Source organism: Hyperolius riggenbachi, chromosome 2, assembly GCF_040937935.1.
Source record: "Hyperolius riggenbachi isolate aHypRig1 chromosome 2, aHypRig1.pri, whole genome shotgun sequence".
NCBI classification, from domain to species: Eukaryota; Metazoa; Chordata; class Amphibia; order Anura; family Hyperoliidae; genus Hyperolius; species Hyperolius riggenbachi.
The window spans coordinates 339,602,704-339,630,403 of NC_090647.1; the positions used below are offsets into that span (position 1 = coordinate 339,602,704).

At 43.3% G+C, this 27,700-nt stretch overlaps 2 protein-coding genes and 2 long non-coding RNA genes across 4 annotated transcripts in view; 2 read left to right on the forward strand and 2 right to left on the reverse strand.

The window, feature by feature from the left end:
* Positions 1-10,676, forward strand: part of INAVA (innate immunity activator) — a 48,527-nt gene extending 37,851 nt beyond the window's left edge. The window contains exons 8-10 of the mRNA XM_068269445.1: positions 5,414-5,548; positions 5,642-6,083; positions 10,070-10,676. Of these exons, the coding sequence (XP_068125546.1) occupies positions 5,414-5,548; positions 5,642-6,083; positions 10,070-10,162 (670 nt within the window). The 3' untranslated portion in view covers positions 10,163-10,676. The remainder of the gene's footprint in view (positions 1-5,413; positions 5,549-5,641; positions 6,084-10,069) is intronic.
* Positions 10,677-10,787: 111 nt separating this feature from the next.
* On the reverse strand, positions 10,788-14,696 carry LOC137546697 (uncharacterized). Its single transcript, XR_011026322.1, has 2 exons — positions 14,582-14,696; positions 10,788-11,632 (listed from the first exon to the last, which is right to left on the reverse strand). It is a non-coding gene; the product is annotated as an uncharacterized lncRNA (long non-coding RNA).
* Positions 14,697-17,040: 2,344 nt separating this feature from the next.
* Positions 17,041-27,700, forward strand: part of CEPT1 (choline/ethanolamine phosphotransferase 1) — a 54,915-nt gene continuing 44,255 nt past the window's right edge. The window contains exons 1-2 of the mRNA XM_068269446.1: positions 17,041-17,215; positions 24,744-25,113. Of these exons, the coding sequence (XP_068125547.1) occupies positions 24,778-25,113 (336 nt within the window). The 5' untranslated portion in view covers positions 17,041-17,215; positions 24,744-24,777. The remainder of the gene's footprint in view (positions 17,216-24,743; positions 25,114-27,700) is intronic.
* Positions 25,623-27,700, reverse strand: part of LOC137546696 (uncharacterized) — a 64,257-nt gene continuing 62,179 nt past the window's right edge. The window contains exons 4-5 of the long non-coding RNA XR_011026321.1: positions 26,751-26,828; positions 25,623-26,098 (exon numbers count right to left, since the gene is read on the reverse strand). This is a non-coding gene — a long non-coding RNA (uncharacterized lncRNA). The remainder of the gene's footprint in view (positions 26,099-26,750; positions 26,829-27,700) is intronic.

A 27,700-nucleotide genomic window follows, 5' to 3' on the forward strand; every position in this document is an offset into this window, starting at 1 on the left:
TGTTTGCCCATTGTAAAATATTTCCTCTCCCTGATTTACATTCTGACATTTATCACATGGTGAGATTTTTACTGCTGGCAGGTGATGTCAGTGGAAGTAGCTGCAGCTTGCTTTTTTGGCAGTTGGAAACAGCTGTAAACAGCTATTTCCTACATTGCAACGAGGTTCACGGACAGGAGACTGCCAGGACCATGGTCCTCACAATTTCCTGTGGGAGTAGTTTCACCACAATATCAGCCATACAGAGAAGCCTGATGATCCATTTAAGAAAAGGAATAGATTTCTCATGTAAAAGGGGGTATCAGCTACTTATTGGGATGAAGTTCAATTCTTGGTCATGGTTTCTCTTTTAACCAAACAGCAGCAGCCCCACCAACAGAGCCTCGCGTTGATGCCTTCAGCTAAGCTGCTTCAGCATTTGAGACTGCATTTTCGTAACTGATTTTAGATCCAAACCTCTCTTGGACGCAGTAAATGTAGTATGCTCATGCACGGCAACAAAAGTAGTGCACGAGCGGCCCCATGCTACTGCGTGGGCCGTACTTTGGTTTGCACAGTCTGGCTGCACTCATATACGCAGGTGAGCACGCCCACAAGCAATCTTTGACTTGGTGAAGATTGTTTAGAGGGTCCAAGTGCAGTGCAGAAGGAGCGTAGGAGGACCAGGGAAACCTCTAGACCATCCAGAGATTTCCACCCTACTGAGGTATCTAACGTTTTATTACAGGTACACTTTAACCACTTCCCGACCGCCGTATTGACAATTGGCGGCCGGGAAGTGGGCCCCGCAAGGACCGCCGTATTGACAAATGGCAGCGGTCCTTGTAGGGGCATGGGCGGAGCGATCACGTCATCCGTGACGCGATCCTCCGCCGCCGCCTGGCTCCGCTCACCCGCCGCAACATCCTGCCGGCCGTATGGAAGCGCCGGCGGGATGTTAACCCGACGATCGCCGCATACAAAGTGTATAATACACTTTGTAATGTTTACAAAGTGTATTATACAGGCTGCCTCCTGCCCTGGTGGTCCCAGTGTCCGAGGGACCACCAGGGCAGGCTGCAGCCACCCTAGTCTGCACCCAAGCACACTGATTCCCCCCCCCGCCCCCTGATTGCCCACAGCACCCCTCAGACCCCCCCTGCCCACCCCCCAGACCCCTGTTTGCACCCAATCACCCCCCTAATCACCCATCAATCACTCCCTGTCACTATCTAAAAACGCTATTTTTTTTATTCCCCCCCTGCCCCCTCCTGATCACCCCCCCCCAGACCCACCCCCCTGTGTACTGTATGCATCTATCCCCCTGATCACCTGTCAATCACCCATCAATCACCCATCAATCACCCCCTGTCACTGCCACCCATCAATCAGCCCCTAACCTGCCCCTTGCGGGCAATTTGATCACCCACCCACACCAATAGATTGCCGACGTCAGATCACCTCCCAAGTGCAGTGTTTACATCTATTCTCTACCCTAAACACCCACTAATTACCCATCAATCACCCCCCTATCACCACCTGTCACTGTTACCCATCAGATTAGACCCTAATCTGCCCCTTGCGGGCACCCAATCACCCGCCCACACGCTCAGATTGCCCTCAGACCCCCCCCTTATCAATTCGCCAGCGCATTACTTACATCTGTTCTCCCCTGTAATAACCCACTGATCACCTGTCAATCACCTGTCAATCACCCATCAATCACCCCCTGTCACTGCCACCCATCAATCACCCCCTGTCACTGCCACCCATCAATCAGCCCCTAACCTGCCCCTTGCGGGCAATCTGATCACCCACCCACACCAATAGATCGCCCGCAGATCCAACGTCCGATCACCTCCCAAGTGCAGTGTTTACATCTATTCTCTACCCTAAACACCCACTAATTACCCATCAATCACCCCCTATCACCACCTGTCACTGTTACCCATCAGATCAGACCCTAATCTGCCCCTTGCGGGCACCCAATCACCCGCCTACACGCTCAGATTGCCCTCAGACCCCCCCCTTATCAATTCGCCAGTGCAATATTTACATCTGTTCTCCCCTGTAATAACCCACTGATTACCTGTCAATCACCTGTCAATCACCTATCAATCACCCATCAATCACTCTGTCACTGCCACCCATCAATCACCCCCTGTCACTGCCACCCATCAATCAGCCCCTAACCTGCCCCTTGCGGGCAATCTGATCACCCACCCACACCAATAGATCGCCCGCAGATCTGACGTCCGATCACCTCCCAAGTGCAGTGTTTACATCTGTTCTCTACCCTAAACACCCACTAATTACCCATCAATCACCCCCTGTCACTGCTACCTATGGGATTAGACCCCTATCTGCCCCTAGGGCACTCAATCACCCGCCCACACCCTCAGAACGCCCTCAGACCCCAGCCCTGATCACCTCGCCAGTGCATTGCTTGCATCTATTCCCCCCTCTAATCACACCTTGAGACACCCATCAATCACCTCCTGTCACCCCCTAGCACACCTACCCATCAGATCAGGCCCTAATTTGCCCCGTGTGGGCTCCTGATCACTCAGCCAAACCCTCAGATCCCCCTCAGACCCCCTTCCGATCACCTCCCCAGTGCATTGATTGCATCTATTTTCCCCTCTAACCACCCCCTGAGACACCCATCAATCACCTCCTGTCACCCCCTAGCACTCCTATCCATCAGATCAGGCCCAATACAACCTGTCATCTAAAAGGCCACCCTGCTTTTGACCGGTTCCACAAAATTCGCCCCCTCATAGACCACCTGTCATCAAAATTTTCAGATGCTTATACCCCTGAACAGTCATTTTGAGACATTTGGTTTCCAGACTACTCACGGTTTTGGGCCCGTAAAATGCCAGGGCGGTATAGGAACCCTACAAGTGACCCCATTTTAGAAAAAAAGACACCCCAAGGTATTCTGTTAGGTGTATGACGAGTTCATAGAAGATTTTATTTTTTGTCACAAGTTAGCGGAAAATGACACTTTGTGAAAAAAAAAACAATTAAAATCAATTTCCGCTAACTTGTGACAAAAAAATAAAAACTTCTATGAACTCACCATACTCCTAACGGAATACCTTGGGGTGTCTTCTTTCTAAAATGGGGTGATTAGTGGGGTTCCTATACTGCCCTGGCATTTTAGGGGCCCTAAACCGTGAGGAGTAGTCTTGAAACAAAAATCACCTGTGAAATCCTAAAGGTACTCATTGGACTTTGGGCCCCTTAGCGCAGTTAGGGTGCAAAAAAGTGCCACACATGTGGTATCGCCGTACTCAGGAGAAGTAGTATAATGTGTTTTGGGGTGTATTTTTACACATACCCATGCTGGGTGGGAGAAATACCTCTGTAAATGACAATTTTTTGATTTTTTTTACACACAATTGTCCATTTACAGAGTTATTTCTCCCACCCAGCATGGGTATGTGTAAAAATACACCCCAAAACACATTGTACTACTTCTCCCGAGTACGGCGATACCACATGTGTGGCACTTTTTTACACCCTAACTGCGCTAAGGGGCCCAAAGTCCAATGAGTACCTTTAGGATTTCACAGGTCATTTTGAGAAATTTTGTTTCAAGACTACTCCTCACGGTTTAGGGCCCCTAAAATGCCAGGACAGTATAGGAACCCCACAAATGACTCAATTTAGAAAGAAGACACCCCAAGATATTCTGTTAGTAGTACGGTGAGTTCATAGAAGATTTTATTTTTTGTCACAAGTTAGCGGAAATTGATTTTTATTGGGTTTTTTCACAAAGTGTCATTTTCCGCTAACTTGTGACAAAAAATAAAATCTTCTATGAACTCACCATACTCCTAACGGAATACCTTGGGGTGTCTTCTTTCTAAAATGGGGTCATTTGTGGGGTTCCTATACTGTCCTGGCATTTTAGGGGCCCTAAACCGTAAGGAGTAGTCTTGAAACGAAATTTCTCAAAATGACCTGTGAAATCCTAAAGGTACTCATTGGACTTTGGGCCCCTTAGCGCAGTTAGGGTGCAAAAAAGTGCCACACATGTGGTATCGCCGTACTCAGGAGAAGTAGTATAATGTGTTTTGGGGTGTATTTTTACACATACCCATGCTGGGTGGGAGAAATAACTCTGTAAATGGACAATTGTGTGTAAAAAAAATCAAACAATTGTCATTTACAGATATATTTCTCCCACCCAGCATGGGTATGTGTAAAAATACACCCCAAAACACATTATACTACTTTTCCTGAGTACGGCAATACCACATGTGTGGCACTTTTTTGCAGCCTAACTGCGCTAAGGGGCCCAAAGTCCAATGAGCACCTTTAGGCTTTACAGGGGTGCTTACAAATTAGCACCCCCCAAAATGCGAGGACAGTAAACACACCCCACAAATGACCCCATTTTGGAAAGTAGACACTTCAAGGTATTCAGAGAGGGGCCTGGTGAGTCCGTGGCAGATTTCATTTTTTTTTTGTCGCAAGTTAGAAGAAATGGAAACTTTTTTTTTTTTTTTGTCACATATTTTTGTCACAAAGTGTCATTTTCCGCTTACTTGTGAAAAAAAAGAGTATCTTTTATGAACTCACCGTGCCTCTCAGTGAATACTTTGGGATGTCTTCTTTCCAAAATGGGGTCATTTGGGGGGTATTTATACTATCCTGGAATTCTAGCCCCTCATGAAACATGACAGGTGGTCAGAAAAGTCATAGATGCTTGAAAATGGGAAAATTCACTTTTTGCACCATAGTTTGTAAATGCTATAACTTTTACCCAAACCAATAAATATACACTGAATGGGGTTTTTTTTTAACCAGAAACATGTTTGTCCACATTTTTCGCGCTGCATGTATACAGAAATTTTACTTTATTTGAAAAATGTCAACACAGAAAGTAAAAAAAATCATTTTTTTTGACAAAATTCATGTCTTTTTTGATGAATATAATAAAAAGTAAAAATCGCAACAGCAATCAAATAGCACCAAAAGAAAGCTTTATTAGTGACAAGAAAAGGAGCCAAAATTCATTTAGGTGGTAGGTTTTATGAGCGAGCAATAAACCGTGAAAGCTGCAGTGGTCTGAATGGAAAAAAAGTGCCTGGTCCTTAAAGGGGTTAAAGCCCACGGTCCTCAAGTGGTTAAAGCCCAGCTAAACCCAAAAATGAACAATGCAAAATCTAATAGCACTCAGGATGATCAGTGAATTTCAACAGAGTGGTGGACAAAATCCGTTTCATGGAAATACAGGTGTTCAGAATCGGAACTGAAGCACAGGTTGAATACAGCTTTGTCTGGAATTCAGTTGGGAGGATCAATTAGTAATGACCATGTAACAAAGAAAGAAAGTTGTGAAAAAAATAAAGCAACCACAGTATAGTGTATCAGACAAAAGAGTCCATTTGTACTTATTGTTATACTCTCATTCTTGCAGCAATAGCAGCCCGGCAATGACCCCAGTATCAGAGGAATCTTCGACAGAAAGTATTAATTATCTCAACTTGGCAAACTTAACCTTACTAGAAAGCCCAGAAAGAAGTACCAAGAGACCTGTGTCATATTCAATAAGGTATTCCATTTATTTTCCAAAAAATATATAATTTACATTGTGCATAGTTTGGACCTTTGAGACATTTCCCAATTTATCTTTTCTCTTCTGCAGAGTTCACAGCATCCAAGATTCTGATAGCCGGGGCCGAACACTTTGTCGCAGAGCAACATTCAACACTCAGTCTAACAGCAATTTGTGTGCACTGTCCCTATCAAATCCTCTTTATACATCCTCCAACCCTCTGCACATCTCAAGCTCCTCAGACTCGTTGTTAGATGCTTGTAATGTCCAGCCCTCCTACAACCTGGCATACTGCCCTGTAGCTCCAAAAGGTGACGTTGTTCTGGTGGCACGTACTCCATCTGCTAGGGAACAGAATGTGATCTTTGGGCCATCTAAGTTTGTAGTTACTGAAGAGCTGAGGTGTTGGCATGCCAGAGCACGAATGAGAGGAGCTGATGTACCCAGGCCAAGATCTTTAGATAGGAAAGGAGCTGTTCGAAGAGGGGCAACTTTCAATCATGGTGGATACTTGCCAACACAGAAAGCACAGGTATGTCTGCTATCTCTGCACATTACGTATATGTCTATACTGTCATAGAGCCAAAATATTCTACTGCCCTGTACTGAGAAACCTGTATGCCCTTACTGAATGACAGGAAACAGAATCACTAAGGGGATTTCCATGGAAATATGTGAGGACTCTGTGTAGGTACAGAGAAACAATACACTGACACCATGCATTCCCTGAAGAAATGATTCATAAGCCATAAATAGTACAATATTACAGTATTCTGCCATTGTTAAGGGTGTGATGCACTGTTACTTCTTTGAAGCAGCCACCAGTGGCTTAGCAATAGAGGTTGCAGAGAGAGTGCGACCACAATGGGGCCTGCCCTTAACGGCAGTTTTAGCTCTTTATTGGTCCTGTGCTGGTAATGATCACTATTGATGCTTTGAATAGTGGTAATAATTAACAAACTGTTCCCCATCCCCTGCTTATTCTGTGGCGGTCCTTGGCAGGTTTAGGTGCACTATATCACTTGTTATGTATAGAGTGCTGAGGGGGGAGGGGGGGGGGCGCAATGTAACACCTGCACTGGGGCCCAAAGCTCCTGAGATATGCCACTGGCAGCCACCAACCAAAGTCTGACTAAATGTGCTAATTTGGCTTCAGGAACACAGAAGTCAACGCCATCTTAAATTTGCATTCCCAATAAGACAGTGGCAGTCTTAGGGAAACACAAACATACAATACAGTGTAGTGTTGATTGGAATTCTTTTCACATTTGAAAACTCACGTTTTTGTAAGCATTTTACCTTTTTAATATCTTGTTTTCAGCGCATGAACTATATAGTGCACATAAATCAATTTTTAATCTATTTTTAAATTATATATCTCACTTCAATTTACCTCATCAGTCACAAACAAACAAACAAAAAAGTCATGAGAAAAGTTTTGTGTTAATTAGTGCCTAAATACGCACATAGAAAAATGGTACATAAATGTGAACTCAATTCCAATTTAACAAATGATTTGTGAATGTTTTCTCCCTGTCTGGCCTATTATAAGCATTCTGCAATGACTCCCTGCAGATTGAAACTAGGAAAATTAAAATCTGTGTCTCCTCCCTTTTAGATTCCTTTGCCCATCTGCAGAGGGGGTGTGCCAAAACAGAAGGATGATATGGCCTATATCATATTCCCTGTTTCCCATCTTTGTCCCCACCTTAGGTGGCCATGGGTGTACTTTGGGCAAATACCTATATCTGGTGGTTGTTCGTTAATAGGAATGGGACATTGTGGTGTTAAAATCAGAATAATCAGATAAGGACAACCTTGCTCTGTCTATGGCGTCACCTGAGGCTCCATACACATCACACAGTGTGGGAAACTTAAGGTCAATAAAACACAATATTCTTTTTTTGATGCTGGGAATACACGGTTCGTTTTTTAGCTGATTAGGTGGTTCGATAGATAATTTCCGACATGTCCGATCTCCCTTTCGATTTTTTCGCTGCTCGATTTCTGATAGAAGTGAATGGAAAAAGATAAGAAAAACGAGCATAAGGTAAGAGAATCGACTGCAGAATCGAGCGGCAAAAATGATCGAGAGGAGAAACGCACGGCAGAAACGAACCGTGTATTCCCAGCATAAAGTGTATATAAAATACAACACAATAAAATGGTATGTAAGGATTAGTCCTACCTCCAAGAGATGATATGCTCAAGCCCACGTCAGCCACTGAATGGGCACCAACCTGGGGAAGTGGGGAGGATACCATGAAGCTTATTTATTGATTTATAATTAAACTTTATGTATGTAGTCCATCACCCTGGGTCATCTCTTGGAGGTAGGTATAATCCTAACACCCCAATTTTTTTTATTTATTTCATCTGGGCTCCTCCTTGTCTACGGTGACTCTCAATATACCTTTTTTGAGATATTTTTAGTATTTTAAGATGTTACAGCCATAAATATATGTGGTGTTCATTTTATCGTTATATCCATGTCATTTTTCAGTTATAGCCATGAATCAGCTACTTCCATGGGCACCTATGATGGCGTCCAAATTTCCCCACCAAATTTCCTGCTTCCCTCTTTCAGAGTTAAAATTATTGTGCCAAATCAATAGGTTAAGCCTTTAATGCTCTTTCACTTCTACAACACTCTTGTGCAATGTCAGGATTCTTTCTTTGGCTCTGCTGCTTCAGTGCAATAACACAAGACTTGAAGAATACACTTATAATGTCAACTAGACTGGGTGTGACAGCAAGACTATGTTCAAGAAGAGTATTGCATTTGGTAGGGAGCAGCTGAAGGACAGCAGATCTAAACATGAATAGTATGCATGGTAAGGACAAGAGGAAAGAAAAACAAAAGTGGGCTTATTGTCATTGCTGCAAATCGGCAACTATACTTCCAAGACCAACTATAAGTGTATCACAATATAGAGTATTGCCTGTTCTCCAACCGGACCAGGTTTCGCTTTTATGGTATACAGTAGAATCCCTATTATCCAGCACAGGCAGGGATTGCCTGCTACTCAATATGGGTTCTTGCCAATTGCTTAGGAAGTCAAGCAACTGGCCCTAAAATAACACTAACCTCACCCCTTGCAGAGCTTTGTACAGCAAAAGCAATTTACCAAACCTTTGGGTGCTGTCTTCTTAACTTCCTGCAGCTCCTATCAGTTTTCCTGTGTCCTCCCTGTATGCCTGTATGACTCCCAAAGTGTGCATGTGACAAGAAGCGGGTCAGATGTCACGCTGGGAGCCGTACATGCATGCAGGAAAGCCGCTGGGAGCTGCAGTAAGGCCTCATTCACACCTAAAATCGAAAATGCAAATGCAAGCATTTTGCATTTTTGTGGGGTTTTACACCCCCCCCCCCTCGGTGCTTCACTGCGTGCTGCATTTCTGGTAAAGCGCTTTTCCAAGCGCTTTTTCCGAGCGGTTTTTTAATACACTCCCTGACGCAAGTCAGGAAGTGAACACTTTGATACGGAAAAAATAAATACAATGTATTTGTTCTCAAAAATGCGAACTCAATCGCCACATAAAGCTGTTTTGTGAGCGTTTATCGCTCTTCCTATACCTTCCATTATAGTAAAAATGCCCCAAAAATAGTACAGGCACCGATTTGCTAAACGCACAGCACGTGAACCGCGCTGATATCAACCTTCTCATAGAGATTCATTGCACAAGCGTTTTGTGGGCAATTCTAAAAAACACCTGCACTTGAAAAAAGGCCAAAATGCCCCTAGTGTGAACTAGCCCTAAGTGTAGAAGACGGCGACCAGAAGTACGGTAAGTCGTTTTTTGCTGTGCAGTGCTCTGCAAACCACAAAAGTACTGTCCACATTCTTCCCCCTAGGCATACCGGTTTGTTGAGACTGCCGGATGCCCTTGTTCCGATTAACCTGGACTCTACTGTATAAGTATTTGGGTCCTGTGTGCAAGGTTCCACAATGTAAGTAATTTTAACTTGCTTTATAGTGGATACTTATAAATGTTATGCAACCATTTACGCCAAAAGCAATTGAACTGATGGTGTTTTACTTTTCACTGTATTTGTGGTGACGGTCACCTGTGAGTTTGTTTCTTGCACAAGGTGGCTGCAGGTTTTGCACAGACATAATAAGAGCACCAAGGAATTTACAGATACTGTGTTTTTTTTCCAATTGTGGATTTGGGATCCTTTGGTAGCCATATTAGGATTTATAAAGAATACTACTTGCCTTAAAAGCGCCTGTACATGCTTTTTTACCCGACTTCTGGACAATGTAAATAGTCCACTCCAGACATTATTATATAAAATACAGAATATATTATAAGTAATAAAATAATAAAATACCCCCCCCCCCATCCAGTAGTGGTGCTTACAGGCATGTGCTTATAGTGTGTGATGGGAAATCTGCCCCGGCTGCTTGCCCTTGTTTTAATTCATACTGTTGCTTGGAACTAGCATGCACTTTAGTAAAACCTGCAATGACTTATTTATTAACATTAACAATTATTCTCTTCTTGTGTCGACAGGTAACACCTGTACATGTGCTCAGGAGAACAGCGGAAGGGGCACCACTCCAATGGTTTGATCCAGAGGAAGCACAGATCATAAGCCAAGTCTAGGAACTGGGCAGTTTTAAGAGACAACCCTACTACATGGACAAACATCTGTTGATGTATTTTATTGTATATTTGTAGATATTTGTCAGCTGTCTCTTTAATCTGAACACAAAGGAACATGGATGCATTATGTCTTTACATCTTTTTAAAAATACCTGCCTGTAATGCCCATCTTTTTAGCTTCAGTAGTTTTTGAAGCTTATCTGAAACAGGTATGCAGCCCAATGGAATAAGACTGCAGGCAGAACACCTCATGTGCACACCTTTTCTGGAACAGTGAACCAGAAAGAGAGGCAGAGGAGCAGCACAACATTGACCCCACCCATATTCCTTCTAATACCATTCTTGTTTTTTATTTCTCTTTGCTGGACAGAGAATTATTTTGTTGTTTTGTTTGTTTTTTTTAACTAGAGTTTACATTACATTGCAGAGCAGTGTTACAGACTAATATTGTAAAGATGTCGGTATGTATAAATTACATATATACAGAATAAATATTAAACTTTGTTTAAGTGAATTGTGAACTACTGGCTGCAGGCACTCAAAAAGGTTTGAACAAAAAAACAATATAAAATATTAAGAGAGGTAATGTTAGCTTACCTCTCTCAGAAGACACACACCTGATGTATACGGTGGAGAATATCAAATTTATTGCAGAAAAACACAAGGACAATGCGTATTGTGGGATTATCCCACTTCTGCAGGTCTATAATGGTACGGTGCGAATGGCAGGGTTAGATATGTCTCGACCACCTTGATTCCTGGTGCTTTGTCAAGATCATCTTTTGAGTTAAGAGACTTGTGCTTATTGTTCAAAATGTTCATATTCACCATGCTGCAGTCTTAGGCCCCTTTTACACTTAAAATATAAACCTGCATTGCATCACCCAGTTTTTCCGCAGGGTAACACAACAACAATGCAAAGCAATGGGGCCTAGCACACTTACCATGCCATATTGCCCGATTCGCCGCGGAGTTCCCGTAAAGTCAACAGCGCGTTACCAGCCAACTTCTGGGGCGATGCAGTGGTGGAACTAATGTAAGTCGATTGGGCGATGCAATCGGCAGCAGTGTGGGGCGCATGCGCAAAACCATGGGAATACGACGGGGAAACCCGGGAATCCCAGTGTCGTACTTCCTGTCTAGCAAGTAGTACCGCAAACACACATTTCAAGTATAAAACTGTCCTTACTGATATTTCAGTGAAAAAGAAATGCAATGCAAGTCTAGATTTCATGATGGGACAGAGGCATTGCACACTCTGGGCCTCCTTTGGGCAAATAACATTCTTGACCAAACTTCTGGGCATAGACTGTATGGATCTTCTTGATGCTCCTAAACAGAACACAGTTCAGAGCCAGTGGATGGTGCTGCTCATTTGTGTTGAGCAGCATGTTGCCATGGTAGATGTAATTCTCACAGTCACTTCAAGGCCTCATTCGGAGTGTCTGGGCAGGACACAGACAGACACTGCTGTACACAAATCCACAGAAAAAGTAGCTATGAGTACTTTCTCCAAAAATATAAATCAGGCACATAACATTTAAGTTAAAATAAAAGGCTTAAAGGGACTCAGAGCTGAGCAATGAAAAAGATTGTATACATACCTGGGGCTTCCTCCAGCTCCATCCGCTCAGAACGCTCCCACGCCTCCATCCTCCATTACCCACAGCTTTGGGAACCGGGTCCCGTCACTGATGTCAGTCACGGCAGCCAGCAACGTAGAAGTGCGCCCTCTACATATTTCTGCAGCGGCTGCTGGAGAGATACGCAAACAGCACACTTCTCTTATGTTACACTGACTCCGACTGACGTCAGTGACGGGACCCGGTTCCCGAAGCTGTGGGCAGCAGAGGCCAGCGGCGTGGAAGCGTTCGGAGCGGATGCTACTGGAGGAAGCCCCAGGTATGTATAACATCTTTTTCATTGTTCAGCTCTGGACGTTTGACACACACACAAAAAAAACCTGCTTTTGTTTGCCTCTCTCAGGCTGTGCCCTCCGTTTGCTGCCATTCTGCTGTCCATTTTCAGGGCACAGCCTGAGAAAGAAGGACATTAACAAAAGCAGGTTCTGCATTTCACTTTGTTTTTATTAGTTTCAGATATCCTTTAAAGTAAACCTGAACTGATGAAAAGGATTTTTACTTACCTGGGGCTTCTTTCAGGCCTTTGTTCTCCGTCAGGTCCTTGATGTGCTTCTGGTCCCTTCCGTTGTGCCACAGATGGGTTGCGTAGGCCAATGCATGTGCGCTGCACCAGGCTGTCCACCTAGTTCATCACGCTTCTGTGGCCAGGAGCATTCTGTGCAAGCACAGTTACAACCTTAAACTGTGAAGAATGCTCTAGGCCACAGTAGCGTGAGGGGGGAATGCGCATTAGTCCATGAATGAACTGAGTCGCTGACCTTATGGGGCACAACCAAGGGGATCGGAGGACGGCAAGAGAGTTAATGGACTACAGGGGGCTGGAGAAAGCCCCAGGTAAATAGAAATCCTTTTCATCACTTTCAGGCAACGTTTAGGAAATAATCTTCTCTTTGTTTAAATTCGGCATATCAGATTCTGAACATGTGAATACTACCAAACAGCGCATGTCAGCAACATTTCAGTACCCAACAAGCACACAGGTTCAGGGGGAGTTCAATTACTTGCGCTTCACAGTGTGCTTCACATAACTCCATTGCTTCCTCCTTCCAAAGTCACGTGAAGCGCAAGTGAGTGAGCTTCCCCTGACCCTTTCTGCTTGTTCAGTACTGAAATGGTGCAGGGGACTTCATGCCGGAAGCCAACGGACACAGGAGTGAGTTGGAGGAAACAGACCTGGGAGGTAATTTTACATTTCTCTAAAGAATGTTTATTTTACACTGAATAGTCTCTTTAATGTGTACCCGAGGTTAAAGTGAACCCGAGCCGAAACTTGGGTTCCAAATCAGGTACATACCCTGAAGAGAGGGAAGCCTTAGGATTCTATTGTGGCTTCCCTGGGTGCTTGGAAGCTCCCCGTTGCTCGGTGCGGCCCCCTTCACATCAGGGCTGCACAGCTCCTCTTCTAGTATCACGGCTGCGCACTAGCCGCCCGCGTATGCGCAGTAGCATGAAGCCCGTGGCTCCGGCTTACTGCGTGAGCAGGATCAGCCAGCTATTGCGTTGCCATGATCCAATAATCCAGGAAGAGGAGCCACGCAGCCCCGATGTGATTAGCAACAATGCCTCGTCGCTAATCTTCCCGGGGGGGGGGGGTGCTTAGCGACAGGGGATAACAGAGGGAAGCCTCAATAGGATCCCGAGGCTTTCCTCTCTTAAAGAGACACTGAAGCGAAAAAAATATATGATATAATGAATTGGTTGTGTACTATGAATAATTACTAGAAGATTAGCAGCAAGGAAAATATTCTCATATTTTTATTTTCAGGTATATAGTGTTTTTTCTAACATTGCATCATTCTCTAATATGTGCAAATTACACAACACTCAGCATTCAAAATGATTCTTTCAGATCAGTCTGTGAACTAATGACCTCTCCTCTGCCAGAGGAAAAGTAAATAGTTCACTAACAGTTGCGATAATAAAAGTCAGAAAACAGCCCTCTCCACGACTTTGAAAGTCGTAGAGATAATGGCTTTTTTGTATAGAGATAACAACTGGAGTTTTTTAACTCTTCCTGTACTGGAAACAATTAGACTGATGTATCTGATCTTAATGTTTTATTTCTTAGCTGTACTACACATACAAATCATAATATCATGGTTTTTTTTCGCTTCAGTGTCTCTTTAAGGTAGGTATCTGAGCTTTGGTTTGGGTACACTTTAAAGAACACATACTGACCTAAGAAGAGGGAAGCCGCTGGATCCTGTAGAGCAGGAGTGTCAAACTCTATTACGTAAGGGGCAAAATCTACAACGTAGTCTAATTCACAGGCTAAATTGTTTATTAAGACTTAACATTTATTGAACAGGCTCAAACTAAGTGGCGTAACTATAACGCCCGTCAGGGGCCTGCTCCTCCCACCTAATGGAGAGTAGCGCAGTGGAGCAGTTTAATATTTACTTCCTCCAGCATTGTGTCGGGTTTTCTCTGATCTTTCTGACAACCACAAATGCTATGCTGCATATCTCTCACTCCTGAGGCATGTCACTTGACCGGGAGAAGGAGCTATGGAAGCACATAGCATGTGGCTGCCAGGAAGAACAGAAGAGGCCTGCTGCATTGCTGGATCAGGTAATTATGACATTGCTTCACTGTACTACTTCGCTATGTGGGAAGACATGACTGGATCTAAGGAGGGGGCCCTATGCTAATTTCCTGGGGTGGAGGAGCATGGGTTGTTGCTGTACCCCAGCTGAAACTGACAGTTTCAATTTGAAACAATCACTGGTGTTCTCTGGATGGAGAGGCAGTGTGCTTTGGTTCTTTTATTGCTTACATTTTAAGCTCTCGTAGAGCCACATAAAATGGCAACTAGCAGAAAATGGCTTCTTTCCACCCTTCTCTGTCCTTGTTAGCTTCACATTACTGTATCTAAACATCTTGGATACGGGATATGCAGCCAAATTGAAGAGGAACTGTAGTGAAAATAACATAATTAAAAAAATATTTTTTTTACTTAATTTATTTATAAATTATTTACTCAGTGTTTGCACATTGTAAAATCTTTCCTCTCTCCAATTAACATTTCGAAATGTATCATAGTTGGCAGTTGTAGTCCTGCCAGGTGAACTCTGCTGTATGTTCGTTTCTTATGCTGGGTACACACGGTGCGTTCCCGCACTCGATGCGCCGCTCGATTCCCGTCGATTCGATTATTTCCGAGCGCATTTTGATGATTTTTAGGTCGATTGCCATGTAAAGTATGGAAAATCGATCTAACGATCCATCGAAATGCGAAATGGACATGTCGGAAATAAACGAATCAATGGGAATCGAGCGGTGCATCGAGTGTGGGAACGCACTGTGTGTACCCAGCATTAGAGTTCTATGCACAGAGGATGATATTGCTTGCTTGGCATTTGGAAACAGCCATTATTTCCCACAATGCAATGAGGTTCCCAGGCAGAAAACTGTCAAGGCCATGGCCCTGACATCACACTGTGGGAGAGGTTTCACCATAATATCAGCCATACAGATGTCCATTACCGTACATCCTAGGAAGGCATTGGTGCGCAGAGCATAATTGTGACCATCAGACTGAAATCAGAGCAGCAATGTCTAAATGTACTGTACACAGGTTATTATCCTTTAAAGAGAATCTGAGGCAAAATAAATAAAATTAAAGGTTTACTTATTTATGAAGAGGGAAGCCTCCGGAACCTCCCCATGTCCTCCGGGAGTCCTCTGCTGCTGCCCAGGACCCCTTTGTAAATTGTTTACATGCTCCTCTTCATTCACAAGCAGAGCCGTGCTGCACCCATCTGAGTATGGGTGCGCCTGCACAGTAGCATGGACAAGTGGCTCCGGCTTACTGCCCAGGAACCGTCTTACTTGCATAGGTACAGAATGGCCACGTGCATAAAGAGAACCACGGCTATGTCTAATGTGCGATGTGACTTTTCGCCAGCATTGCACTACGATTATATCAGAATGCAATGTACATAGTGTGCAAGGAGCCTTAGCTTGTGGAAAGGGTGACTGGAAATTTAGGTGTCAACTACCATATGCCCTGAGCTTCTATTATCTGTCATGCACAGTCCCTCTCCTCTTGCTTCTATGCTTTTCCACTTGCTGACTGTCGCAGGCTGCTCCTTCTTACACTGCATGTACTGCCTATTGCTCTCTGGCTACAATATGAGCGGTTAAAGCAGAGAAGGGAGAAAAATAAATTAGAAGAGTGAGAGGTCACATTACTGGCCGTGACCCGCTCACCCTGGAAAGTTTGTGTTTATGTACTATAGCAGGCATATGGTGGCACATTGCGTGTGCAGAATGAGGTAATGTTTATGGAGTGAGATGTAACCACAAAATACATAAAATAAAGGCGCACAAAAATTTGGGCACCCAGTAATGCAATAGTAAAATATCGGTATTTAAAGTGTATCAGAGCTGAAAAATGTAAAAGATTTTATTCATACCTGGGGCTTTCTCTAGCCCCATCCGCTCTGATAGCTCCCACGCCACCGTCCTCCTCTGCCCGCAGCTTCGGGAACCGTGTCCCTGCACTTCCATCAGCTGGAGCCAGTCTAACATGAGAAGTGCGCTGTTTGCGTATCTCTCCAGCAGTCGCTGGAGATACGTAGGGGAAGCACTTCTGCGTAACTGGCCGCGACTGACATCAGTGACGGGAGCAATTGGAGCGGATGGGGCTGGAGGAAGCCCCAGGTATGTATAAAATCTTTTTCATTTTTCAGCTCTTAGTCCCTTTAATAACAATATTTTACTATTAACTGTAAAATATTGGTATTAAATACCAATATTTTACTATAGCTTTCCTTTCTAAGAGCCCTTAGAAAGGAAAAAAAAACCCTGCAATTTCTCAGGCGCCTCCATGAAAATGTGCATTTGGGCGCCCCGTAGCCTGATATATAGTGCTATTTACTGGGCGCCCAAATTTCTGCTCCGGCGCCCTAATACCAATAAAATACATTGGTGCCTATGGTGGCGCCCAGTTAGTCCACTTGATGTATACACCCAAATGCCATTGCTTCAGTAACCACACACATGAAAACAAAATACTGCAGGAGAAGGGGAAACAGACAGGAAATAGAAGAGACAAGCCCGTGTATGTCAGAAAATGCTCAAAATAAGTGAGCTATGTAGTGGCAGAAGCTAGTAGCAAATCCTCACCATTGAGCATGCGCCGTAAGGGAACTGCATATGCGCAGTCTTATAGCTGAAGCTGTTTCTGACAGGGAGCTATTTCTGACAGAACAACTGTTTGAAATTGTAGTTCGTTATTGGTGTTTACGAGAAATCTCTGATAGGCTGTGTCTGCGGAGGCGGGTGGGGCTAAGAGCAGCAGGAAAGAGTATTGTGAGTTACCATGTAGCCTCTCCGCTTCCGGTGTGCCCTGGGCTAATCTGCTGTACAACGACAGCAAGCAGAACTGGCCGGATCAGGGAGCCAGGTATGGGATGGCAGCTGCTGTGTGTGCGTGTCTCTGGATAGGGGAGTTTTCCGCTTCACCCGAACTGCTGTCACCGCTCTCTGGGCTAAGGACAGCATACTGTATAAGGTGTGCTGCATATGGTGACATGGCAATCAATAGACACATTGCAGGCAGTACATCATGCTAGATCCAGTCTGCTATTTACATGCTCGGCTTCTGCGAGGTTCCAAATGTCTGGTACTCAGGACGATGAATTTGGTTTTATTTTTCCTTTTGTATTATTTAGTGGAAAGCTAGACTGGACCATGCTGCTGCATGATATTGAAATCGTGTATATATGGTTGTGCATACATAGATATTGTTCTATCAATGTTAGGAAATTATATATGAACAGCAGACATGAATCTGGAGAGGATGTTGTGCTATAGCTAAAATATACCCATTCCAACTAAGGTCATGTAGCATGTAAATATTCAATTTATGTAAAAACATTCTGAGTAGATGACTGTCATAGAAGAATGTTCAGATGCTCAATGAAATGCTAATAAATGTGATGCACTTTTTATGCCAATTTTACGCAGCCCAAAGTGGGCCAACTAAAATCATAACCTACTGTGTTTGATTAATTTCCAAAGTGCATACATTTGCTTAAAGGATACACGAGGCACATTTAAAATAAAAATCAGATTTACTTACCTGGGGCATCCTACAGCCCCAGAAGCATATGTATACCTTGCCACAGCTCTGCTCTCAGGCACTCTCCCAGGGTCTCCTCCACTGCAGGTGCCGATTTTTAGCCAGGTCATTGGCCTCTGTGCATGCTTGAGCGCATGGCTGCGCCTCTGTGGCTGGGAGCATTTTGCACATGTAATGCCCCCCCATTTATAGGAGTACAAGCGGCACGGCCATGCGCATGTGCAGAAGCTGCAGACCTGGCTGTGTCAGAGGCTGCTGCAGAGGGGAACCCAGGAGACTGCCTGAGAGCTGAGTTGTGGCAAGGAACACAGTGTTCTAGGGGCTGGAGGAAACCCAAGGTAAGTACTGTAAAATTTTATTAATTTAATTTTGAATTAGAATTTACCTTCTAGTTCATGGCCATGCACCCCTTCATGTATGAGCTCATGAACAAGTGGCATCGGCTAATTGTGCAGGCTGTACACAAGGGTAAGGGCATCGTCGCAAGAACATTTCCGACAAGCTCTTGGTGGAAATGTTCAGAGAGTCCCTGCACAGCAATGGTGCTTTCCAGAAGGAGGTGGGACATTTTTTGATTATCCAGCTGCAACACTCTACTTAGGTAAGTATCTATTTATTTTTTTAATTTTTTTACTGAGATAGTACAGGTTTGCTTTAACAGTGCTGTGGAGTCAGTACAAAAATCTTTCGACTCCTACTTCTCAGTTTATGAAACCACCGACTCAAGACTCTGACTCCAGGTACCTAAAATGACTCCGACTCAGACTTCTAGACTCCGACTCCTTAGTCAAATACTTAGCAGGGTTGTGGATTTGGTACAAAAATAATCCAACTCCTCAGTTTATGAAACCACCGACTCCAATTCCAACTTCAGTTGTCCAAAATAACTATGACTACGACTCCACAGCCCTGTGCTTTTTAAAATTATCCTAAAATCTGCATCAGTTAGAGATTGCTAGTATTTCTGTGAGCATTTTATTGATCATCTCTTTTCAACAGTTGTTTAGATTTGTTCATGTGATAATATCTAGCTTGCCATTACCTTTCCTCACTGCTAGGTAATGTGCATTCTTAAAGGGAACCTTAACTGAGAGGGATATGGATGTTTCCTTTTAAACAATACCAGTTGCTTGGCAGTCCTGCTGATCTCTAAGTACAGTAGTGGCTGAATCAAACACCTGAAACAAGCATGCAGCTAATCCAGTCTGACTTCAGAGCACCTGATCTGCATGCTTGTTGAGGGGCTGTGGCTAAAAGTATTAGAGACACAGGATCAGCAGAAGAGTCAGGCAACTGGTATTATTTTAAAAGGAAAAATCCATATCCTTCTCAGTTTAGGTTCCCTTTAAGCTAAATACCACCCGATGGAGGAAGATGGATCCAGCGACGATCCATCTTCCGGCCAGCGGGTACACGAGACAGTCAAGCAATCGCAGTACTTTCCGCTGATGAATTTGTTGGGGATTTTCAAGATTTGACTTTCTGTGTGTGTTCTTATCGCCGCACATCGCTAAACGTTGCTCATGTGATTGCACACCTGTACCCACGTTGCAGGATTGTGGAAATGATCGCTCGTTGCTCAAAAAAATCTCCGGTCATTGGAAAAATCATCTGGAAAATTGTGTAGTGGATACGGGCCTTTAGATAGCTCTGGACTATGGCTTTTATCTGTGTTGTGGAAGGAATATTATTATTGGTACCTCAGTAGAGTGATGAGTAATCTTATTGCATATTTCACTTTTCTAATGTGAAGTTGCCATGGATCTGACTGCACACCAAGAGCGGTTCTGAATGTTTTTTAAAATGCTTGCGGGGGAAAACTGCTTGCCTAATGAATGGGATGGTACACACCGATTCATTTTCTCCCCAAACACAAACTCTGGTCCTGCAGCATTTTTGAGGTTTTCTGAGGCATTTCTGCCTCAATGTACACTATAGGAAAGTGGAAAATCACTCTGAAAAGTGATTTTCCAAACGTTTTTGTTACAGAAGCTGTTCAGTTACAGCTTTTCTGTAACAAAATATAAAATCTGCTACACAAAAACGCTCCCAAAAAATGTTAGGCATGTTTAGAAAATCTCTCTAAACATGCCTAGAATTGCTCTGAAAAACCTCTTCAAAAACCGCTAGCGTTTTGCGGACCTGCTATCGGTTTTTGGTTTGCACTGGCCCTGAGACCTGTTTACTAGGCAAACCTTTTGCTTCTTGTGACCATTAGTCTACACCGGGGATTTGCCTTGCGTTGTCAGACAATATTATTGCATTGTTAACGCGGTGCAATTATATTAGTTGTGACAGCTTTTAAAGCGAAAGCATCTCATTACATATACTTTATTATGCATGCAGCAGCAATTTTTATATTCTGAATATAGTTCATAATCTAACCATCTGGCCTCTGGGTATACTTGTTGGATAGCTGTAATTGAATGCTTACATTTCATGTTAACTTTTTAGTGGCATGTAAATTGGAGTCCTTTTCTTAGCGTAAATGGACATTATTGTTAATTTGAACTTCATGTCAAGTTATCACAAATTTTCCTCATGTGCAAAATTATGGTACTGGATTATTTTAGAGCGCAGAGAGCAGAAGTTATTTTGGGCACTTGTTAGGAGATCCAGTAGCAACCCCTTTTACCCACCATTTTTCGATAGTCCAGATTTTTAAAAGTTGTTGCCTTGATATCCATTACAGTGTTCTCCCCAGAAATTTTTCCCAGCGGGGTGGCATGAAATAGTAGCCGAGTGACATGAAAAAGTAGCCGGGTGGGGCAAGATAAGAGAATACAGGACCGGTGCTTCTGTGAGCAACTGTGCTTATAGCATAGCAGGAGGTGAGCCGATGACAGCCGGGTGCTCGCCAAAACTAGCCGGGTGGAGCACCTGGCTAAAAGAGCCTGGGGAGAACACTGCACTAATGTGACACCAATGCTGGGACTACGTGATGCAATTTCCCATCCAATCAATGGGTGAACGGATGAGAAGTTGTAGAAGTTGTACATGTCCAAACTGCTCCCGATCAATTAAAGAATCGATTTTCCAATGATACTTTGCAAAATCTTTTCTTTCTCGATCGGAAACAGATTGAACATCTCCTAAATAATGGCGAGTCCTGTCGATCGGGCTGAGAAATTGCATCGCGTGTTTCCAGCATTAGCGAATTAACTAAACCGTATTGAATCTTTGTGATCTTGAGTAGTGTCTTGTCTATGTAGGAGGTTTCAGAGGAACAAAGGAATAAAACCAGCAACAAGTTCTGAATTGTCGCTTCAAAAGATGTTGTAAATGCCACTGTCTGCCATTTGGCAGTATATCCACCTAACAGACCTGCAAGAACCTGCAGCATGTGCAACCCCCATAGGAATATGTACCTCTTGCTAGGAAATATCTAGCACTTTTTCTTTAGCTAAAAAGGCTGTGTACCAGCAAATATCAGTCTTTCAACTCTAAGGGCTGGTGCACACCAAGAGTGGTTCTGAGCGGTTTTTAAAACGCTTGTGGATAGAAAACCGCTTGCCTTATAAATGGGATGGTGCACAACAGAGCATTCATTTTTTCTCCCCCCAAATGAAAACTCAGGTCCTGCAGGATTTTGCAGTTTTCAGAGGCGTTTCTACCTCAATGTAAAGTATAGGGAAGTGGAAAATCGCTTTGAAAAGCGCTAGATCAGACCGATATTTCCATGAGTTTTTGTTACAGAAGCTGTTCAGTTACAGCTTTACTGTAACAAAATATAAAATCTGCTGCACAAAAACGCTCCAAAAATGCTAGGCATGTCTAGAAAAGTGCTATAAACATGCCTAGAATCGCTCTGAAAAACAGCTTCAAAAACAGCTAGCGTTTGGATCCGCTAGCGGTTTTTGGTGTGCACTGGCCCTCAGTAAAATTATTAGTGGTTTTAGGTAGTTAAGTCTACACTCATGTGCAGTCTCTGTACACTCGAGAATATCAGGTGGCTCTACTGCTGGGAAAATACTGTGTATGTGCAGCTGGAGCCTACGGATGAGATGCTGTGTGTCCTTGGACTCTGTCAAGATGGTGATGACTCTAGGGACGACGTGGCACGATTAGATTGCACACCGATGCCTGCCACCTATGAGGCAGCATGGTTTATGCAGGCACATTTATCAGTGATAAGGTGCGTTCATTGACAGGCTGACTTATTTTTGTCCGATTCTGGCAATTCGAGATATAAATTGCTGAATGATGGTTGCAAGGCACAGTCCATAATGCTAGGTACACACTAGGCAATAACCCTTCAGATCGATGAGTTGAAACGATTATTTTTAACATGGCTTATCTGCGCCTGATAATGGGACCGATTTTCAAATCACTGCTGCACAAAACCGATCATGTTATTTTGCACATCGGACATGTCAGAAATTGTAGATTGAACCCACCGATCTGACAGGAAATTGCATAGTGTGTACCTAGCATAAGGATGCGGGTTTGTTCTGCTTCCTAGCAAATAGTCCATGGTTTTTTTTTTTTTTTGTGCTTTGTTCTTATTGAGCAGACACCATTAATGAGACTTATTGATTGATTTGAGGCTAAAATCAATCCTAGTTTAATTGAGTGTACATTTTGAGGCAGTAGGTTGCCAGCAGATTCAGAGTGATTAAATTTGCCCAGGTACCTTATGGTCTCTTATCCACGAGCAGCTGACAGGCAGTGAATTCAAAGCCTGCTAGATGCTCCAGTCCACCGATCAGATGCTTGTTAGTGCTCAGTACTAGCAGTGGACAGGTTTCCCCAACCCCCCCATGAAGTTGCATCTGAGTCTGAGCATGTTGGTTGCCATGCTCAGATGCAACATGAGAGGGTTCTTTACCACCGGGTAATGCTGCCACGTGTCAGCGCTGGTGTTGCGTAGTGTTACAACCGCTGCTGTTTGGCTGCACTTTAATTGCACTCAATTGGCAGACAGATGAGGAGCTGGTCAATAAATGAGCAGTTCAACTGTCCATGTAGAAGAGGCCTAAGTGTACAGCTACAGAATGAGAATATACTGAACTGGGTTAGCAAATGGACAGATTGTCAGAGCCACCACCTGACCTTGCATCATTACACAGCAGCACTTATACAAAAACATAATAAAGCCACTAGCACAGTCACAAAGGCAGCAGTGTCAATAAAGGTATTCAGATAATACGTGCAGATCTTCTGCGTAAAACTTAGCAGATGGTTCTTGTTTAATTGATTTTACTGTGCATGCATGTTATGGGGTAATCCCCCTTATACTCCAATTTTTTTGTTCATGCAAGCTAAAGATTATTTTCACTTTTGCACCATTTGTGGCCTGCACTAGCTTTATATTTTTCTATACTTATGAAGGAAAAGTTATAGCATCCTTGACATTTACATCCGGCAGAAGTTCTGAAAAACCTGGTCAACCGGATTGTGAATATGTTATAAGACTGTGTGGCAGGCATAATCCTGCTTCACTTCCTCCTATTCTGTCCCCAAAATATCCTCTGAGGAAATTCAGAGTATGTACACAACAAATGACGAGACATGAGAATTTATGGAACTTCCCTTCATGTACTTCCAGGCCAGGTTTCTTTACCCAATATTTTGAGGTGCATCACACAGTCTGATTATTAGACTTTTTTTAAAATGTCTTTTTAAGGCACTGTATGAATATTACCCCATTTTTGACTGCCTACTAAAACTTTTGTATTTGCCACCATTACATTTTTATTTTTTTTTAAACCTCCCTCTAAAAATCCTAGTTTACAGGCTGAGTGTACAGTATTTGTCTGCTTTATGCCCAGCCAGTAATGAAATAAGGCATATGTGTGACTCTGAAAATAATAGTGATGCTATAGAAGGGTTGGGGAGGGGGAGGGGGCTGCCCTCCAAATATCCAAGTGCACATAGTATAATGGTCTGCATAAGGCATATGTGGCATCATTTTAACCTGGAAGAACTAATGAATATATTTTAAGGTATTTTATAGCAATGTCACTTACAGGGTGTGAAATCTCAAAAAAAAGTGTACTGTTTGTTTTACTCCTATTATTATTATTTTTTTTTTCCTTTAAAATGCCTATAAAATATTTTTTTAAAGAAAATATTACCTAGAGAAAGTCTAGATTGACCAGGAGCTCAGCTGATGGAGGGCAGTAGGTTAGTGAGTAGCTGGTATCAGAAATGGGCCTGCAAGCTTTTTACATGTAAACAGTGGACATTGCTGTGGAGTCGTATTCAATTTCAGAAACAAAACTGTGTAACTGTATTACTGAGATGCTTTTGAAGTGAATGGGATTGAGTAAAAAAAAAAAATAATTAAAAAAAATAAACCAGATACTTACCTTAGGAGAGGGAAGGCTCTGGGTCCTATAGAGCCTTCCCGCTTCTCTCTTGGTCCCCGTTCCAGCACAGGATCCCCCATAGCAGTATACGACCAATTTGGTCAAATACTGCTCTAATCCCTCGCCGCGAAAGGGAAGCTTCGGATGTGTTTGGGAGCCCGAGTGCTCCCGAAGACGGTCTGCTCCATATTGCGCACGCAGGAGCACCCTCTCTCGTGCACTCGCACATGCGCAGTATGGCGCCGCCTGTCTTTGGGAGGACTTTACTTCCGAAACCCCCCACGGCGGGGGATTCAAATGGAGGAGCTGCCGCTGTAACGAGGGACCCGGGAGAGGAGAGGAAAGGCTTTTTTTTTTAATATAAGATTCCCAATGACAATTTTTCAAAAAGTGTTTTCTCATTGGGTTTATATGTTACAAAAAGTCACATCTGGCAGTTGGATACAATACCATTGTTCAACATGGACAGAACTACAAAATTGTCCACAATTCAATGCCATTTTACTAGTATCACTTGACTTTGTTTGATTTCTTTACAGGTTTCTTTTGCAATTGTTACCAGAAGCTAACCTCATGAGTGCACCAAGGTCAAGGCGACAATGCAGGGACCACCAGCCAGAAACTGCTTCAGGTTGTGATCACACTCCCAGAACAATGTATGCTCTAAGCAAGTTTGTAGAACTGCCAACTCCACCACTATCGAGACATCAGTTGAAGAAATTGGAGGAGCACCGTTACAAAAGTTGTGGAAAATCACTGCTAGAGCCATTAATGCAAGGATTTTGGGAATGGTTAGTGGGAAAGGTTCCAGCATGGATTGCACCAAACCTCATAACCATCATAGGACTTATAATCAATGTCTTTACAACAGTAGTGCTAGCATGTTATTGTCCGACAGCAACAGAACAGGTAAGATGCAATAGTTCTCCTAATGACATATATTTATATTGTATGCATAGACTTCTCCAGAAACATTAGCCACATAGCATGGAGAGGCTTTTTTTCTGTTAATTAGCATGTCTGTTGCCGCTATGACTTGCAGGGAAAAACTGTACATAGTTACCAGATATGCAACTGTACATCACTTGTGAAAATCCATTGATTACATGGGTGTGTGAGGTTGCCTGCAGAGAAATAACTCGCACCTTTGAGTGACTGTCGCATACTGTGAATTGTTGTGGAGTGGAGAAAAGGGAAATGCTGACCATTTACAATAATGTCTATGCTCTTGCCAGTGCGTATCTTTTATCTACATTGCACATTTCCAACGCCTAAAATGCGCATTGGTACATGCTAAAACTCAAGTCCGTAACTGCTGTGTAATGGACAGACCTGTAGAAAGAGCACCACGTTTTTTTTTAATTATGCTCAGAAAAACACATTAGATGCGCATAGTCCATTGACTCTTTATTGATTTACAAATGCTGTCAGTTCTAATGCGTTTTCACATCAGAATCAATTTATTTAGCCAAATACAACAGGGGTTGTACCAGGAATTGTTTGTGGCACTTACAGGGTCGGTGATGGTACAGTAAGCATAGAGAGAGACAAAGCATGCAGTTACAATACAGTATGGTACAGTAGAATATACATAAGCAGACAAAAACACACTAAAAACAAGCCGAGAAAGGTCAGTGGGGCAGTCTGAATGCTATGTGAGCAGAGCTGAAGCATATTGGTGGGGCTCACTGCTTGCAACAATTCAGATGCCTCTCAGCGTGTCCAGAGAGGGAACGAAAGAGACACCAAGAGAAATTAGAGAGGCGGGAGGAAGAGAGAGAGAGAGAGGACAGATGGAAAGAAAGAGACGGGCCCATAGGCAAATCTTTTTCACCTGAATTTTCTCCTAGGTGATATTTTCACAACTTCTTCTAGGTGATATTTTCAGCTGCTTCTGAAAACACACAATTTACTTTGTCAGCCCCTATCTGACTGAACACATATAAAACGTACATGAAAAGAGGCTTTATTTACTTTTATTTCCCCCCCCTATCCTTTACTGTAACACTAATGTTTTAACTGGCTGATTGGCGGTCAGGTGATGATGAGCAGCCAGTAAGAGTCCTGGAGTGTCGGCTGCTCTTTCCTAGTTTTGAAGCTAAAGCTGGCCACAGGGTAGAAGTTTTGGACTCTTTAGCTGGCATACATTATACAATATTTTTGCCCAATTAAACTTTTTTATTTAACAAAAACATCCTTGGCAAAAATTGTGGTTAACCACAGCACAGGTATAGACCCATGGATAGCATTACGTAATTGGGAATGGCAGTTCTTGGACAGTGCCGATTGCAGGCTGGTTGGCCTGGCGGTTTTGTATGTAAAAGGCATCCGCTTGTGCAGCTAAATAAAGTGGTTGAGCCTGTACGTTTTTTCAGTCAGGTTCTTGGCACCTGCAATCAGACAAACTAGAGATGGTTCATTACCCAGGTATCACAACACCACCACCAATAATACATCATGTATTCCACTATACCAGCACAGCACCTGTGTTTAGTGATGGTGGTCTCTTCATGCACCCCCCCCCCCCCCATACACACAAGGCTCACCAGATAAACATCTCAGGCGGCAACACCAATATCCTGCAAGGACCTGTTTCGGCCTTCTGTAGTTTAGCTTGAAATCCCCTAAAAAAACAAAAAACAAAAAAAACAGCTGGTCATAGTGTACCATAAAATCTAATCAACATTAAAAACTTGGATTTGTACTCACAAGTGTAGATCAGTTTGTCAGCATATCAGAGCTATGTTTGATCACCAGGCTTAGGCTCCTGCAGTGTATCACATCCGCTTACTGTCTGATACTTCCATGCAGTCTCCGATCCAACTGTGTGCCTCCCTCTGGGATCCACCATTAAAAGCTTGCATGCCATGCTCTGGATACCTCCGCCCACTCCTGTGCAGTCTACGATCCACCTTCGTGCCTCCCACTGGTATCCACCATTAAAAGCTTGAAAGCCACACTTTGTCTAGCTCCGCCCACTCCCTGTGCAGTCTGTTATTCACCTGTGCGTCTCCTGCTGGTAACCACCAATTAAAAGATTGCAAGCCACGCTCTGGTTAGCTCCACCCAGTGCGGTTGTATAGCACATAGGTTCTCAACGTGTGGTACGCGTACCCCAGGGGGTACTTCTGATGGTTCTAGGGGGTACTCTGGCTTGATATACTTAACCAAAAATTAATAGATTTACGGTTTTAGAAAATGATAAATCTTATTTAAACAGCAGCAAATTAGTATTTTAGCTAATTAAAAGCAATAGTAAATGCTTGGAAATGGTTTAGAACCAATTATAATGTACTACGATTAAATATATCTTTGTCAAAGGGTACGTGTGATAATGTTTACCATGCTAGGGGGTACTTGGTGAGTACAGGGTTTTAAAAGGGGTACATACTAATAAAATGTTGAGAAACACTGGTATAGCATATGGCTAGCCTATGTCTACGTTACATTTTTAAATACCATTCAATTACACAGCAATTTAGAAGGGGAAGTAAAG